The sequence below is a fragment of the Lineus longissimus genome, chromosome 18 (genome assembly GCF_910592395.1).
Source record: "Lineus longissimus chromosome 18, tnLinLong1.2, whole genome shotgun sequence".
NCBI lineage: Eukaryota > Metazoa > Nemertea > Pilidiophora > Heteronemertea > Lineidae > Lineus > Lineus longissimus.
The window spans coordinates 8,189,433-8,205,857 of NC_088325.1; the positions used below are offsets into that span (position 1 = coordinate 8,189,433).

At 41.9% G+C, this 16,425-nt stretch overlaps 1 protein-coding gene across 1 annotated transcript; it reads left to right on the forward strand.

Moving 5' to 3' along the window:
* Window positions 1–10,119: 10,119 nt before the first annotated feature.
* Window positions 10,120–11,715, forward strand: LOC135502213 (piggyBac transposable element-derived protein 4-like). Its single transcript, XM_064794868.1, has one exon. It carries the CDS (start codon window positions 10,120–10,122, stop codon window positions 11,713–11,715), a length of 1,596 nt encoding a protein of 531 aa, XP_064650938.1.
* Window positions 11,716–16,425: the final 4,710 nt, after the last annotated feature.

Below are 16,425 nucleotides of genomic sequence, written 5' to 3' on the forward strand. Positions count from 1 at the left end.
CCTGACCTGACATTAAATCAAAGAATGATCTTCTATAAACATTGGAAGGAAATTTATGGTACAATAAATTAATCAAAATTAATCAAAGAATGATCTTTTATAAACATTGGAAGGAAGTAGGGATAAATTATATTTCAGATTTACTAAGACCAGACAAAACAGTGATACCTTTTGAATCACTGGGACTAAAAGCAACCAAATGGTTCAAATGGAGAGGGTTTATGGATGTTATTATAAATAAGATTTGGGGTTATAATTTTAACACTGATAACAACAAGAGGCCCAAGGGCCTGGCGCTCAGCTGGATGACCTAATAACATAGGACTGAGGGTATAAAGTAGTAAATATCGGCTTTATACTACTGTTTGAAGGTCAAGAGAACACGTTATACCACTAAAATTTCCAATGCAGAGCTGCCAGCTGGATGAAATATGATTGAACTAATCAGCCATGGTATGTAAATATTACAGGAGGCAACGGAAGATATCCCTAGTTCAGTATGTTGTATCAGTAGCTTTACAGAAAAAAAGTGTCAGAGAGGATGAGACTTCTCCATGGACAACTGTGGTATGTCCAGGCTGGGTTGTACAGCACAAGGATACAAAATGCTGTCTGTAATTGAGAGGTATCCTGATTTAACAGAGGTCAAAATAAATAGAAATTACCAGTTTGGGACTAGCACCACTTTCTTTTTTTTTAATAAGGTAGAGATTACAGGAGTAAACAAAATTAATTTTATTGAGAGAAATTGACCTGTCCTGCAGGTGATTGGAATTTACAATACAAAGAGTCGTTTTTCATGACATTGTGCTCTACTGCGTATTCCTAGTCATAGTGAGTCGATCTGGAACCAATCTATCCTTGGCGCAGACAGGTTCAAATTGGCTATATCTTGAATAGATCGAATTGCGATGAAAATCTAATGCAATAAAGGAGCAATATCGAAGAGACAAATTAATCAAACCAATTGTCCACAGACTCGGACCCTGAAATGGCACGATGTATGCGTGCATATAAAAGTATATCAATTGGTCCCATAGAGATGATGAGGCAATGTCAATATGCCTTGTTCCTTAGTCAGCAATATGCCCCTTTTTATACGGAGAAGAAGGAGAACCCAGATAGGCCTTCACATGTCGGCTTTCAAATGGCTCGAACCAACTGTACTATCACTACTATAACTTTAAAATGCGTGCTCCTCCTAGTCCTACATGTAGCAATGTCTCAGCCAAAAAAGCAAAGTGAGCAGCTCCTTGGTAAGGCCATGTCAGGTTCCGCGCGCCTCTTCAGATACATCAAGTATTGAAAGCTGTGGTGAGCTGAGCACATAAATAACCATGGTCACCTTAATTTGAAAATCCCTTCATAATAAAGGGCTACCTCTTACTAAAACAGCACAATAGACCACCAATTTGATCCAGCTCCTAACTGCGGGAAAACCCAAGTCCAGCAACCAAAAGTACCAAAAATACATCTTTGTTTACATTTGAACTGCACACATGCGTTTGTTTACAATTTCATTTCCCGCGAAATCTCGAAAATCAGGTGACCTGCAATCGTGGATTGAAAATAACATTAACCTGGGTTCAGCAGGTCAGCAGGTATACCGGCTGTTCCAATCATCCCCCTACAGCCAGCTGTTCAAACGGTAATGTTATTCACCCCACAGGGAGTGCAAGTAATTGATTAAGCCCCTGCATAACTTAACAGCAATGGCTTGGCTTCTGTGAGTGGTAAGGAGAATTGACAGTTTTTTTATGGGAGTAACATTATTGTGTTGCTTAAAACATCTACTTTTTACTCATGTAAGAATCGTAGTACTAATAATAACTTCAACTTATTTTCCAGTTATGATAACACAACACGCATCTTCATGATCATGATCTTTCTCAAACTAACTGAATGACCTAATCGCCTTGGATGCACAACCTAACCACATATCAATCCGCCCCGACGATCGACACATCCATTCGATTCTATAACCCTCGATAAAGTTTGATAAATAAACTAGAACTGAGATTTCACAGGAGCACCTGTGAATTCATGACTCCAGGGTTGTTTTGAGGGCGATATTGTAAGAGTTGGTCTTGAGTATGGGGACGTGAAGGTCCGTGTGAGGCACCTGGGGAGAGAAGACTAGTTGAACGATGGGATCTGACACGGACACTACTATTGATCTCATTATATGAATACCATTTAATTACAAAAAAGTGAAAACAGATCATATCATATTCCTTGGCATAAATTAAAATAGGAGTGCGGGAACAAGGTTTTTTAGCAGGAGGAAAGCGAGAACATTTTGCGCCGTCGTATTCCGATTTGGCTGGTTAGTGGTGAAATCTGCTTTCAATTTTGCAAATTAACATATTCGTTTTTCTAGTTCTAACGTTGTCTGAATTAAAGATGCTTTCTCAATGCTTGACTGGTCTGGCAAGAGACATTGCCAGGAAAACGTGACGTCATTTTGGCCATTCTTCTTACCGCACGCCCTCTCTCTCCGTAAAAGTTCCTGACATGCTGTGAAGTGGGAGGGCGCACAATGGGAACCACACTGCCGCGATGTTAATAGTTTCTATTTATAGAATTCAGCGGCAGAGATTTTAGGCACGGAAAAAGTAGATTAACTCGGCTAATCTCAATGGATTTTACCCAGGAATGTTTTCAAGGTGAGAGAAACATCTGATTTAAGTACTGCGCTTATTAGATTTCATGTTCATGCCGAAGATTGGCCTAAAACGTGGACGAAAAGAGTGCATTATCGAGTGTTTGAGAGGTCACATGATTGGACGAGAAACCTGAACAAAGTTTTCGTGCTTTTAGCTGTCAACATCAATGGCTATAATATACTCCTGCAGAATAGTAGAACTAATAGAACTAATTTCGGAAGTTTCCAATAGTTTGAACACAAATCAGAACATCACCCATCAGCTGGACTCAGATCTGCATAAACTACGATAAATAACGAGGTCGTCGCTTCAATTTCGCAAAGAAAGTTGACTCCATTCGAAGGTTGTTTTGACCAAATTCTGTTGAACTCATCGTTATGAGGGCATTTGAACACATTCTCGTTGATCATTTCTATAAACGTGTGAAGTTTCGTACCAAAATACGTTTCCGTAAAGGCTTAAAAAAGAAAATTTGTCACTTACAAAATCATCGCTCGGTAGAAATAAAAAGGTCACCGCCATTTTCTTGATGATAGTACTCCAGGTAACCTCGGCGGGAAATTTAAAGCGGGGTCAAACAACAGTTTTACTCACTACCGCCAACTGGTGATATGAATCGACACTAATCTATTTTATATCAAAACTTCTGTATCATGAAGACCTTTTCAACTTTATTTCATGCTTTTATCTGCTGGAATAGAGCGTCAAAAAATTGTTTTTTCATTTACGCATTTTGCCCCCTGGGGAGCTGAATTTGAGTCGAATTGCCCAAATTTTTTTCCATAAGCAACATTTTCTGCGGTGTTTATAAGCAAGACTAGATTTGAAGTGCCTCGGTTGTATGATTACAAAATGCCCAACTTTGTCTACAGATGGCTAGATGGAAGGATGGCAGGATTGATGGAAGGAAGGACGGACACCAATCGAATAGCTATTTGACTAGCTCCGCTGACTTTGTCAGCTGAGCTAATAATGTAAGATCTACGCAGAAACCGTAGAAGTCTAAGAGACAATCATGCCCAACGGTATAAATCAGCCTCAAGTGACTGATGCCTACCTGTAATCAGCTACAGGTGACCGATAGCGACATAAGGAGATCAACCGGACTGGTTAAACCAGTAGATCGCTTGGATTTATAAACTGCGAAGGCATCTTAAAGCCTTTGACGCTATATTTCCATCAACCAAATTTCAGGTTGCGCAGCGTTATGTAACCTCTATGACGCATGTCCAGGTTATGTCCTAAATTTAGTATTTCTGGTTTAGGTCTCACTAGCCAGTGGTGATCAGGTCAACATTGGTCCCCCTTAAAAAAAAAGTTCTTCAATCTCAGGCGATTACTATGGATACAGATGAGCCTATCATATCGCTATTGCTGCATGTTCAAATGTCGGTGTCCTGGGTATTTTGTGAAGAGGTAGCTCTGACGATTATTTGAGGAAAATATCAGCTTCTTCTGTGCACGTCCGCAGTGACCAGGCCTCGCATGCTATGTATAGCTCAATCGGATGTTGACATGAACTGGTTCCTGTCAGAGTGCACATGTTCTCAAGGTGAGACTTCGCGGTCAAAATGCTCAAAGAAAAGCCGCAACAGCACCCTATTTTGGTATCAAAATTTAAAATTGTTATTATTTGGCTTTCTCAAGGTAATAAGTAGAAGTTTATAAAAATATTATTTCACCATCCATGTTAATTGTCAAGTTATAAGGCGGCAAGGTGAAATTTTCAAAATTTTCATCTATGTACAGGGTGTCTCATGTATTGTGCTGCACCCATGTTCTCATGACTGAATTACTTGATAACAATGAAAGCTGGCCAGCTGTATTCTAGAAGCGACAAGCTATTCAGAAATGTATAGGTTTATGTGTGAGAGTGCTATACTGCAAGGTCGACAGCCACTTGAACAGGGGTATGCATGAAATGACGTCGCGCCATTTGTGGAGCCAGGTAGGCCCGGCCATTGCACTGGCTAGTGGAGCCAGGTAGGCCCGGCCATTGCACTGGCTAGTGAGACCTGCAATGGCCGGGCCTACCTGGCTCCACAAATGGCGCGACTTCATTTCATACATACCCCTGTTCAAGTGGCTGTCGACCTTGCAGTATATCACTCTCACACATAAACCTATACATTTCTGAATAGCTTGTCGCTTCTAGAATACATCTGGCCAGCTTTCATTGTTATCAAGTAATTCAGTCATGAGAACATGGGGGCAGCACAATACATGAGACACCCTGTACATCGATGAAAATTTTGAAAATTTCACCTTGCCGCCTTATAACTTGACAATTAACACGGATGGTGAAATAATATTTTTATAAACTTCTACTTATCACCTTGAGAAAGCCAAATAATAACAATTTTAAATTTTGATACCAAAATAGGGTGCTGTTGCGGCTTTTCTTTGAGCATTTTGACCGCGAAGTCTCACCTTGAGAACATGTGCACTCTGACAGGAACCAGTTCATGTCAACATCCGATTGAGCTATACATAGCATGCGAGGCCTGGTCACTGCGGACGTGCACAGAAGAAGCTGATATTTTCCTCAAATAATCATCAGAGCTACCTCTTCACAAAATACCCAGGACACCGACATTTGAACATGCAGCAATAGCGATATGATAGGCTCATCTGTATCCATGGTAATCGCCTGAAATTGAAGAACTTTTTTTTTAAGGGGGACCAATGTTGACCTGATCACCACTGGCTAGTGAGACCTTAATGGTAACATGCAGTCTCATATTTCCCCTTTTTACTACAAAATATGAAAATCTGGATTGATACAAACATTTTGGTGTCCTACATGACAGGTCCAACAAGAATAGCTTCCAGTGGTGATCCATTCAAAATCATAGGCAAACTCAGCACTTCACCCATTTTCAAATTCGTTCAGAAAGCGGAATTCAGAGGGAATTCGAGTAACAGCACACCTCAGCTGTGGAGGCCTTTTTGGTCCATGAACTGAGATGAAAGCATCTTTATCCACCCGAATGCATTCGATGAAGTCAAATGATGTTCAAAATGACATTTATTATCATATTTTATGATTTCACTTTTTTTGGTATTTTGATTAAACTAAAAGTATGGACTTTCATGTATCTTGTTCAGATGTCTAAGATAAGTCAGACTTTTCTTTTCAACGTGTTTCAAGCCACATCAAAGTGCACGAACGTTCAGTTCTCAGTTCAGAAATAACATAGACAATTTAGAAAGGGAGATGTAGTGTAATCCCTATTGCCCCTTTAAGAGTCACTACAGTATGGTGCTGCCACCTTCATGTCAACGGGTTAACAGTGTAATTGCTTCTTTTATCAAACTTGCATTGTTTACATCTGTCTTATTCAAGTGAACCTTACCCCCAATCCAGCAAAGGACAATACTTCCACATAATAATCTGGTAAAACATACATCACATGCTACAATATAAGATGTTATTCAATTGGCTCACTAAGGCAAAGGAGGCGGCGCCTGCAAGCACGTGGCTCAGGACAAACATATTTATGGTACAATAAATTAATCAAAATTAATCAAAGAACAATCTTTTATAAACATCGGAAGGAAATTTATGGTACAATAAATTAATCATAGTTAAAACAGAGTTTAAAATTAAGACAGAGTTTTCCATCTCCTAGACTAGTTGCCGGCCAAGGCTAAGGAGGCCAGTCTCCCCCGGAGAACTTTCTCCACTGCCCAAGGTGACTAGTCACTTGTGTGTCAGGTCGCCTGGGTGTCTAGTTTCATGAGGCTATGCTAGTGGAAAACTAGTCACCCACCTGAGACAGGTGGCACTGGCTTACAGATTACCAGTGGCAGGTAGCTAACCTGACCTGACATTAAATCAAAGAATGATCTTCTATAAACATTGGAAGGAAATGTATGGTACAATAAAATAATCAAATTTAATCAAAGAATGATCCTTTATAAACATTGGAAGGAAGTAGGGATAAATTATATTTCAGATTTACTAAGACCAGACAAAACAGTGATACCTTTTGAATCACTGGGACTAAAAGCAACCGAATGGTTCAAATGGAGAGGGTTAATGGGTGTTATTATAAATAAGATTTGGGGTTATAATTTTAACACTGATAACAATAATGTAAGATCTACGCAGAAACCGTAGAAGTCTAAGAGACAATCATGCCCAAAGGTATAAATCAGCCTCAAGTGACTGCTGCCTACCTGTAATCAGCTACAGGTGACCGATAGCGACATTAGGAGATCAACAGGACTGGTGAAACAAGTAGATCGCTTGGATTTATAAACTGCGAAGGCAGTTTAAAGCCTTTGACGCTATATTTCCATCAACCAAATTTCAGGTTGTGCAGCGTTATGTAACCTCTATGACGCATGTCCAGGTTATGTCCTAAATTTAGTATTTCTGGTTTAAACTAAAAGTATGGACTTTCATGTATCATGTTCAGATGTCCAAGATAAGTCAGACTTTTTTTTTCAACCTGTTTCAAGCCACATCAAAGTGCACGAACGTTCAGTTCCAAGTTAAGAAATAACATAGACAATTTAGAAAGGGAGATGTAGTGTAATCCCTATTGCCCCTTTAAGAGTCACTACAGTATGGTGCTGCCACCTTCATGTCAACGGGTTAACAGTGTAATTGCTTCTTTTATCAAACTTGCATTGACTACATCTGTCTTATTCAAGTGAACGGTACCCCCAATCCAGCAAAGGACAATACTTCCACATAATAGTCTGGTAAAACATACATCTCATGCTACAATATAAGATCTTATATGATTGGCTCACTAAGGCAAAGGAGGCGGCGCCTGCAAGCACGTGGCTCGGGAAAAACATATTTATGGTACAATGAATTAATCAAAATTAATCAAAGCATGATCTTTTATAAACATTGGAAGGAAATTTATGGTACAATAAATTAATCAAAATTAATCAAATAATGATCTTTCAAAAACATTGGAAGGAAATTTATGGTACAATGAATTAATCAAAATTAATCAAAGAATGATCTTTTATAAACATTGGAAGGAAGTAGGGATAAATTATATTTCAGATTTACTAAGACCAGACAAAACAGTGATACCTTTTGAATCACTGGGACTAAAAGCAGTTCAAATGGAGAGGGTTAATGGATGTTATTATAAATAAGATTTGGGGTTATAATTTTAACACTGAAAAAGTGATAACAATAATGTAAGATCTACGCAGAAACCGTAGAAGTCTAAGAGACAATCATGCCAAACGGTATAAATCAGCCTCAAGTGACTGATGCCTACCTGTAATCAGCTACAGGCGACCAATAGCGACATTAGGAGATCAACCGGACTGGTGAAACCAGTAGATCGCTTGGATTTATAAACTGCGAAGGCATCTTAAAGCCTTTGACGCTATATTTCCATCAACCAAATTTCAGTTTGCGCAGCGTTATGTAACCTCTATGACGCATGTCCAGGTTATGTCCTAAATTTAGTATTTCTGGTTTAACCCTTTGCAGCCTGATCGCCTAAATTTAGGCGATCAGGCAGTACGCATTTGAAATTGGCGCCACAACTACACCATTAAGCGCAGAGCGGCGCCACCAGTCTTATCTTGCAGCTACGATCGCGGGCTTCAATTTGATGACTTGATGACTTGATAAACCACTTGAAAACAGAATTTCTTCTCCTGCGATCATCGTACCAGAACGAGCATTGTCCAAGTGATGTACCGATTAAAATAGGTGATGCTGCTGTCAGCCCCAGTGTGTCTGCAAGAAATCTAGGAGTAATTTTTGACAATCAACTTTCATTTCATAACCATATTTCAAAGGTAGTCTCAGCTGGCTTTTACCACCTCCGCAACATTGCATCAGTTAAAAAGTATCTTCCAGTTTAACTTCTCACCAGTCTTGTCCATGCATTTATAACATCACGTCTAGACTTCTGCAACTCTTTATTTTATGGTCTACCTTCATACGAAATCAGTCAGTTGCAGAAACTGCAAAATCAGGCAGCAAGACTTAATACCAACACTAAAAATTATGATCACATTACTCCGGTTCTCAAACATCATCACTGGCTGCCAGTTGCACAAAGAATTCATTTTAAGGTGCTAATTTTTGCTTTCAGAGCCGTGCACGGCACAGGCCCCGACTATCTTTCGCTCCAAGGCCAGGGTTACCAGATACACACAAGGGCATCTGCTGCCCCGACCCCGGCTTGGCAATTTGCAAAGAAAAAGACAGCGGGAGATAGAGCTTTCGGGATCTGTGCCACACGTCTCTGGAATGCCCTTCCAACTTTTATCCGTAACATTCAATGTTTTAAATCTTTTAAATCTGCCCTCGAGACCCACCTTTTTAGTGAGGCGTATGTTTTAACTTAATTTCCTGTATGCAAATATGTTTTAATAAGTATGTTTTATTGTGTAAATGCACTTCACTGTACAGCGCCACTGACAATTAATTTTGAAGTGGCGCTATATAAATAAATAAATTATTATTAAATTATATGGGTCATTTTTCATATTTGGACTAATTTTTCGATTTTTATCGATGTTCAAAGGTCAGTATGGCTTCTGGAAGGGCACACATGTCTTTAGGAGAGGTTCTGGCACAGATGGATGCTGATACCTGGGACTTAGACGAGCCAGAGGGGGATGAATTTACAGTGATGATTCTGACAATGCATTTAATGAAAACGAAAGAGCAGGCGGTATTGCTGCATACACTACACAGTCTCTGGGTATACCGGGGCATGATACAGGGTTTCACAATAGTGATTTGGATTTCTTGGATGATCCCCAACCTGGTCCTAGTGGTGAACAAGCTACCCCCAACTCCCTTTCAAACTATGCAAGTAGTGATAATGATGTCCATAGTGGAGGGGAGGCACCCTGCTCAAAGGACTATGACCCTGCCCCTCAGCCAGTCCGTCGCGGACGAGAACGTGGTCGCGGACGAGGACGCGGTCGGGGACAAGGAAGAGGACAGCGTCGACAAGCTACCCCCAGCCCCAATTCAAACTATGCAAGTAGTGATAATGATATCAATAGTGGAGGGGATGCAATGGGCAGTGACTCTGGTGGTGGTAGTGAAGGGTCTGGGCCTCCTGTTGACCCTGTCCCTCAGCCAGTCCGTTACGGACGAGAACGTGGTCGCGGACGCGGTCGGGGACGAGGAAGAAGACAGCGTCGACAAGCTACCCCCAGCCCCAATTCAAGCTATGCAAGTAGTGATAATGATACCGGTATCAATAGTGGAGGGGATGCAATTGGCAGTGACTCTAGTGGTGGTAGTGAAGGGTCTGGGCCTCCTGTTGTCCCTGTCCCTCTGCCAGTCGGTCGTGGACGTGGACGTGGTCGTGGGCGTGGACGTGGTCGTGGTCGTGGGCGAGGTAGAGGAAGGGGTCAAAGGGTCATACCAATAGGCCCTGTGGCTCCAAATTATGATGCATTGGCAAACCTAGATGCCAATGGGTGGAATCAAGCATATAATCCAATGGCACACATGATCTGGGACTATGCTGGGACCCCTGAGCCTACAAGATACATGACTGAAGATGAAGTGAAGGGGGCCAAGGCCAAGCAATACTTTCAACTGTTTTTCACTCCTGATGTCATGCAGCACATTCTTGATGAAACTAATGGTTATGCCAATAGACAAAGGGTACAGAATCCACAGAAGCATAGGTCCAAATGGTATGATGTATCTATGCCGGAGCTAGAAATTTTCCTTGGTATGACATTGCTGATGGGCATCATTCGTCTTCCTACTTACCACATGTACTTTCAAACAGAACATAAGTTACTTGCTACCAACATTGCAGATCCTATGGCCAGGGGCAGATTTCTTCAGATCAAACGCTATCTCCATGTTGCTGATGAGACTGTAGCTGACCCAGATGACAAACTGAGAAAGGTGAGACCATTATTGGATTTGGTCACCCCTCATTTCGCTGAAGAATATGTGATGGATCAGGAGACGGCAATTGATGAGGCGATGATTCCTTACAAGGGGAGACTGAACATCAAACAATACATGTCTGCCAAACCAACAAAATGGGGAATCAAGGTATGGTGCTTGAATGAGGATAGGACTGGATATGGTTGGCGACTTCAGGTTTACACTGGGGCAGGGGCGGATGGCGTACCAGAGACAAATCAAGCCACAAGGGTTGTCCTTGACCTGATGTTTGGTTTAGGTGATCAAGGCTATCATCTGTATACAGACAATTTGTACACCAGCCCCATACTTGCTTCTATCCTACAGCAGAATCATATCTGCACTTGTGGCACAATCAGGGTATACCCACACCCCAGGCGATACTTCCAAAGAGAAATCGTTGTCACAAAGAATGAGGCGAAACGGCTGGACCGTGGCAACTATGTCTGGAGAACCAATGGTCCCCAAGTTGCCATGAGGTGGATGGATAAAAAACCAGTCTATCTGCTCTCAACCATTCAACCTCCACATCTTGGTAATGATCAGTTGCCAAATGTGAGAAGATTTGCCAGGGATGGAGAGGCCCAACTTATCCCTGCTCCTCCTGCTGAAGTCGAGTACGTCACCAACATGAGAGGGGTCGATCGCGCTGATCAGAAGATACAGCTCTACAATGCAGTTAGAAAAAGTGTGAAATGGTGGAAAAGGGTCTTCTACTATCTGATTGAAGTGTCCATCAACAATGGCCATATCATTGAAACCAAACAGAGGCAGAAATATGATATCAAGACAAGGTCGATTCTTGATTTCAAAGTTTCACTTGCTGAGGAGCTTATTGATGGGAGGTCTGTGAGAAAGAAAAAGGGAAGGTTCTCAGGGGATGATGTGAATGAAGCAAGGCTTGATAACACTGGACACATGCCAGTACACAGTGGGGATCAACATGACTGCAAAGTCTGCAACAGCAAAAAAATTGCAACCCAGCATCATGGAGATGTGCGTCCAAAGAACTCAGGACCTGGCTGCACATACTTTACTGAACGTCACAGGACACAAGTCCGCTGTGAGAAGTGTGATGTAGCTCTCTGTATGTCAAAGGACAGGAACTGTTTCAGGCTGTATCATATTTACACTAGGTACTGGGAACATTAGTTAGATTCTTGATAAAACAATTTGCTTCAAAAGACAGTGACTAACAAGCAAGAATTTTTTTGGATAGCTAACGTTTATTCAAAAACTGCAGCAAATTGGTTCTTTGATACAAATTTCAGTGAAGGAACAAAGCATGCCAGTTATATATATATGTGTTTTCAATGTGTTACATTCATATTACATTCTTATAAGGATATAACATGAGGATATACAATATAAACTGTAAATACGTTCAAGTTATCATTGGGAGTAATCGGGCCTAATATTCAAATCGTACAGCATCATCAAAGTCAAGAACAAAAGTAAACATTTCTGGTGAGTTACTTTTTTATTTCATTTTTCTTTGTTTTGCCCTTGCTTTTCAGGTATTTTTCACCAAAATTTGACAGTTTTTGACCCACAAAAAAAATTTGGGGGGAGAAAATGACGAAAATATATGATTTTTCAGGTTTTGGCGGCCATCTTGGATTTTTCAGGTAACCATGGTAACACCAATTTTGGCAAAAACAATAGGAAAATAAAGTATACACCTGATGACAGCTGCAAAAAAAAATTAGACCTCTAGGTGTACCAGAAGTATTTTAAAATGATTTTTGAAAAAAATACTATCAAAAATGGGTAATTTGCAAAAAGCAATTCAGGCTGCAAAGGGTTAAACTAAAAGTATGGCCTTTCATGTATCATGTTCAGATGTCTAAGATCAGTCACACTTTTCTTTTCAACGTGTTTCAAGCCACATCAAAGTGCACGAACGTTCAGTTCTCAGTTCAGAAATAACATAGACAATTTAGAAAGGGAGATGTAGTGTAATCCCTATTGCCCCTTTAAGAGTCACTACAGTATGGTGCTGCCACCTTCACGTCAACGGGTTAACATTGTAATTGCTTCTTTTATCAAACTTGCATTGTTTACATCTGTCTTATTCAAGTGAACCGTACCCCCAATCCAGCAAAGGACAATACTTCCACATAATAGTCTGGTAAAACATACATCACATGCTACAATATAAGATGTTATATGATTGGCTCACTAAGGCAAAGAAGGCGGTGCCTGCAAGCACGTGGCTCTGGAAAAACATATTTATGGTACAATAAATTAATCAAAATTAATCAAAGCATGATCTTTTATAAACATTGGAAGGAAATTTATGGTACAATAAATTAATCAAAATTAATCAAAGAATTTCTTCTTCTTCTTCTGCGTTCAGATTTTCATAACCATTATAACCTCAAGTCGTGCGCTGCGACAAAATCGGCTGTTTGTTGCAGGTCTTCAGCTGTTCCCCATAGCTTAGTCTTCAGTGACAATGGCTCCGGGCAAAATTCCTGTCTTCTTTTCATCAAGGGACAGTCCTGCAGAATGTGCCTTGGCGTTTGGTTGCCGAGTCCACATTCGCAGGAAGCAGTTGGATGGAGCCCAAGTCTCTTCAGGTGCTGGTGGAGTTTGCAGTGCCCTGTACGGAGTCGATAGATGGAAACTTGGCCTTTTCGGTCAAGTTGGTGGATGCTGTCTTTCCATGGCTGGTACCCGTCAGTGTCGTCTCTCCATTGGTTTTTCAGCTTCGTCTTGAGTAATGTTTTTGATTCCCGGTAGGTCATTCTGGTTTTTGTTTGGTACTGCTTGCTACCTTCCTTCGCCAATTGATCTGCTCGTTCATTTCCTGGTACTCCTACATGAGCTGGTATCCATTGGAGGACTACTCTTCTGTCTTGAAGAAGACTACTTACGTTCTTCAGTAGATTCTCCGTCAGTTGGTCTGGTGTTGCAGCCATAAGGGCCTGTAATGCGGACAGTCGGTCAGCAGGACGAGATTGTCTCCTACATCTTCTTGGGTGGTGATCAGATAGTCAGTGGCTGAGGTTAGGGCTTGCATCTCAGCTCTGTAGTTTGAGCAGAGAATGCTGGATGTTACGGATATGGAGTGGGAGCTTCTGTCTTGAAGTTTGATAAAAACACCACTTCCTCCATTGCTAACTGCATTCTGAGATGAGCCATCTGTATAGACGTTTGTCCAGGTACTATGGGGATACTTTCTGTCTATCATCTCGAGGGTGAGTGCCTTCTGGCCTTGCGGATCCTTTTTTGCTCGAGGCTTGGAACATGGAGCTCTATCTCTGGAAGATTACGTTCCCTTGACCAGTTGGAAATTGTGAGGTCTTCGCATAGATCAGGTTCGCTTTCCAGTATGTCCTGGTGTTCCTTTTGCAGGGCCTTTGTGATGGTGTTGATGCTCTTGCGCTTCAGCCTCGTCATCGGTACTTTTCGGAGCACGTGGTGTAGGGGATGGGTCTTCAACCGATTACTTTTTTCTCCCTGTGTTACTTTTTTCTCCCCGTCTTGTATTCTTTTCTTAACTCTAGGGGTTGAATGGCAGCTGTTTTCTCCATGTCCCGAATTGGTGTGCTTCGCATTCCTCCAAGGATGATTCTAAAGCCCATATTTTGAACTTTGTCCAGCTTTGCTTTGGTAGTGTCAGATGCAGTTACCCATGTGGTAGAGGCGTACTCCATGATTGGTCTTACTGCCCCTATATATACTTGTCTGAGGATTTTGGTCAAGGCTCCCCAAGTCGTTCCTGCCAGCTTTTTCATCAGTGATAATTTCTTGATAGCCTTTTCCTGGATTGCTTGGATGTGTGGGTTCCATGTCAGGCGCTTGTCTATGGTTCCTCCTAGGAAGACAGTTGATTCCACTTGGGGTATTGGTTGTGTTCCGATGTGAAGGTTGATTTCTTCCTTCTTCGTTGATAATGAGAAAAGGATGCTGGCCATCTTAGCAATGTTGACATCAACGAACGACTTTTTCGCCAGAGTTTCACTTGGTTTACCATGGTCTGAGATCTCTTCATGGCTGTTGATACATATCGGCAGGCAGTCCAAGCTGCAAGGTCGTCTGCATGGAGTGTGTTGCCAATGTGTTCTTCAAAGGATTCTGTGATGGTATCGATGTACACCAAAAAGAGGGTGGGTGAGATACCTCCTCCTTGTGGAACGCCTTCTCTCAAATTCACGAGGTTGCTGGTGGTACCATCAATTTTCACTCTTGCGCTGCGGTTGTGAAGGAAGTTTTGTAGCCAGTTGTGCATTTCCCCTTGGATTCCTATCTCGAGTAACTTCAGGAGAAGCCCTTCCTTCCAGACCTGGTCAAAAGCCTTCGAAAGATCGAAGAAGACAGCAATGACATGTTTCTTCTCCTGGAAGGCATTTTTGATGTCTTGTGCTAGGTAGGCGAGCTGGTCTTCAGTGCTTCTGTGTTGCCTGTATCCAGACTGGGTGTGGTTAAGGAGTGATTTGCTCTCTAGATACCAAATAAATCTTTTGTTGACGATTCGCTCCATCAGCTTACCGACACAACTAAGTAGGCTTATAGGTCTGTAGCTCTTCGGGCTTTTCTTGTCTTTGCCTTTCTTGTGTATAGGAGTGATGTTGGCCGCTTTCCATTTGGTTGGTACTCGACCAGTCTTCCAGCTGTGATTGAATATCTGGAGGAGTACGTTCTTGGCTCCAGATCCGAGGTTTTTTAGCATCTCATTGGTAATCTCATCAGGGCCTGGGGCTTTCTTCATCTTTAGTTTTCCTAGGGCTGATTCCAGTTCTTGGAGGGAAATGGATTCAGTCATGCATGCGTCTGGCTTAGATGTTGTTTTCCCTTTGATTTCTTCCATTTTCTCTCTCACCTCTTTTGTTCTCTCCCTGGTGACTTTGGTTTCACTCTCCTGTTGATAGCTGTGAGCGAGGGCGTTTGCAACTGCTTTACCAGTCACAAGGCCTCGCTCAGTTTGTAGAGTGATTTTGGCTCTTTTCCAGCTGTCATCGTTCAGAGTTTTGGTTAGTTGCCAAAGTTTTGTGAGTCTTTCTCCATGTTTAGGGAAGCAGTTTTCTCACTCCAGCTAGTGCGCATTTGCTGCAACATTTCCCGGTTGAAAAGTGCTTTAGCTTGGTTATGTTTGGCGACATTTTGGTCTGATGGGTGATTCTCCATTATCTCCAATACAGCTTGTAGTCCTTACGTCTCCCTCGTGGTATTGAAAGCTTTGCTGCTTCAAGTGTGGCGGAGTTAAAGACAGCTGCATTTCTGTCAACGTTTCGCTTTGAGAGTATGAGAGACTGTGTTGTCCTGTTGGTCAGTGTTTTGAAGAGAGGCCAGTTGGCCTTCTTGTAGTTCCAGCTGGGCGGCAGATACTGGTCTTCTGGCTTTGCTTGTTTGCCTATGGTCAAGATGATAGGTTTGTGATCGCTACCACCTAACTGCTCGCAGACTTCCCTTTGGTTGATTTTCTGTATCTTGTCTGTCGCTATGGCTAGGTCAGGGCTGCTAGTCTATCTCCAGGCTCTGGAGTAGAAGGTCGGTTCATCGTCTGGCTGGTTTATGAGGACCAGCTGGTTGTCTGTTATCCACTGTTCTACCTCCTCACCCTTTGAGTCTAGGTCCTGGTATCCCCAACTTGGTGAGTGGCTATTGAAGTCTCCGACAGTGATCCAGTCCTCTGAGTCTGGTGATATGTCGTTCAGCATTGCTTTGTCAGTTGGTGAGTAAAGATTACATACTGTAAAGTTGTCCTTTGGTAGGATTAGACTTACAGTCAGCGACTCGGTTTCTGCTGTTCCTGATCTTCTTGTTTCTGCTGACACGATGTTGTTTCTCAAAAGTGTAAGCACCCCTCTCTTTGGGCGATTTTCTCTGTCCTGTCTGTAGGATTCATATCCTCTG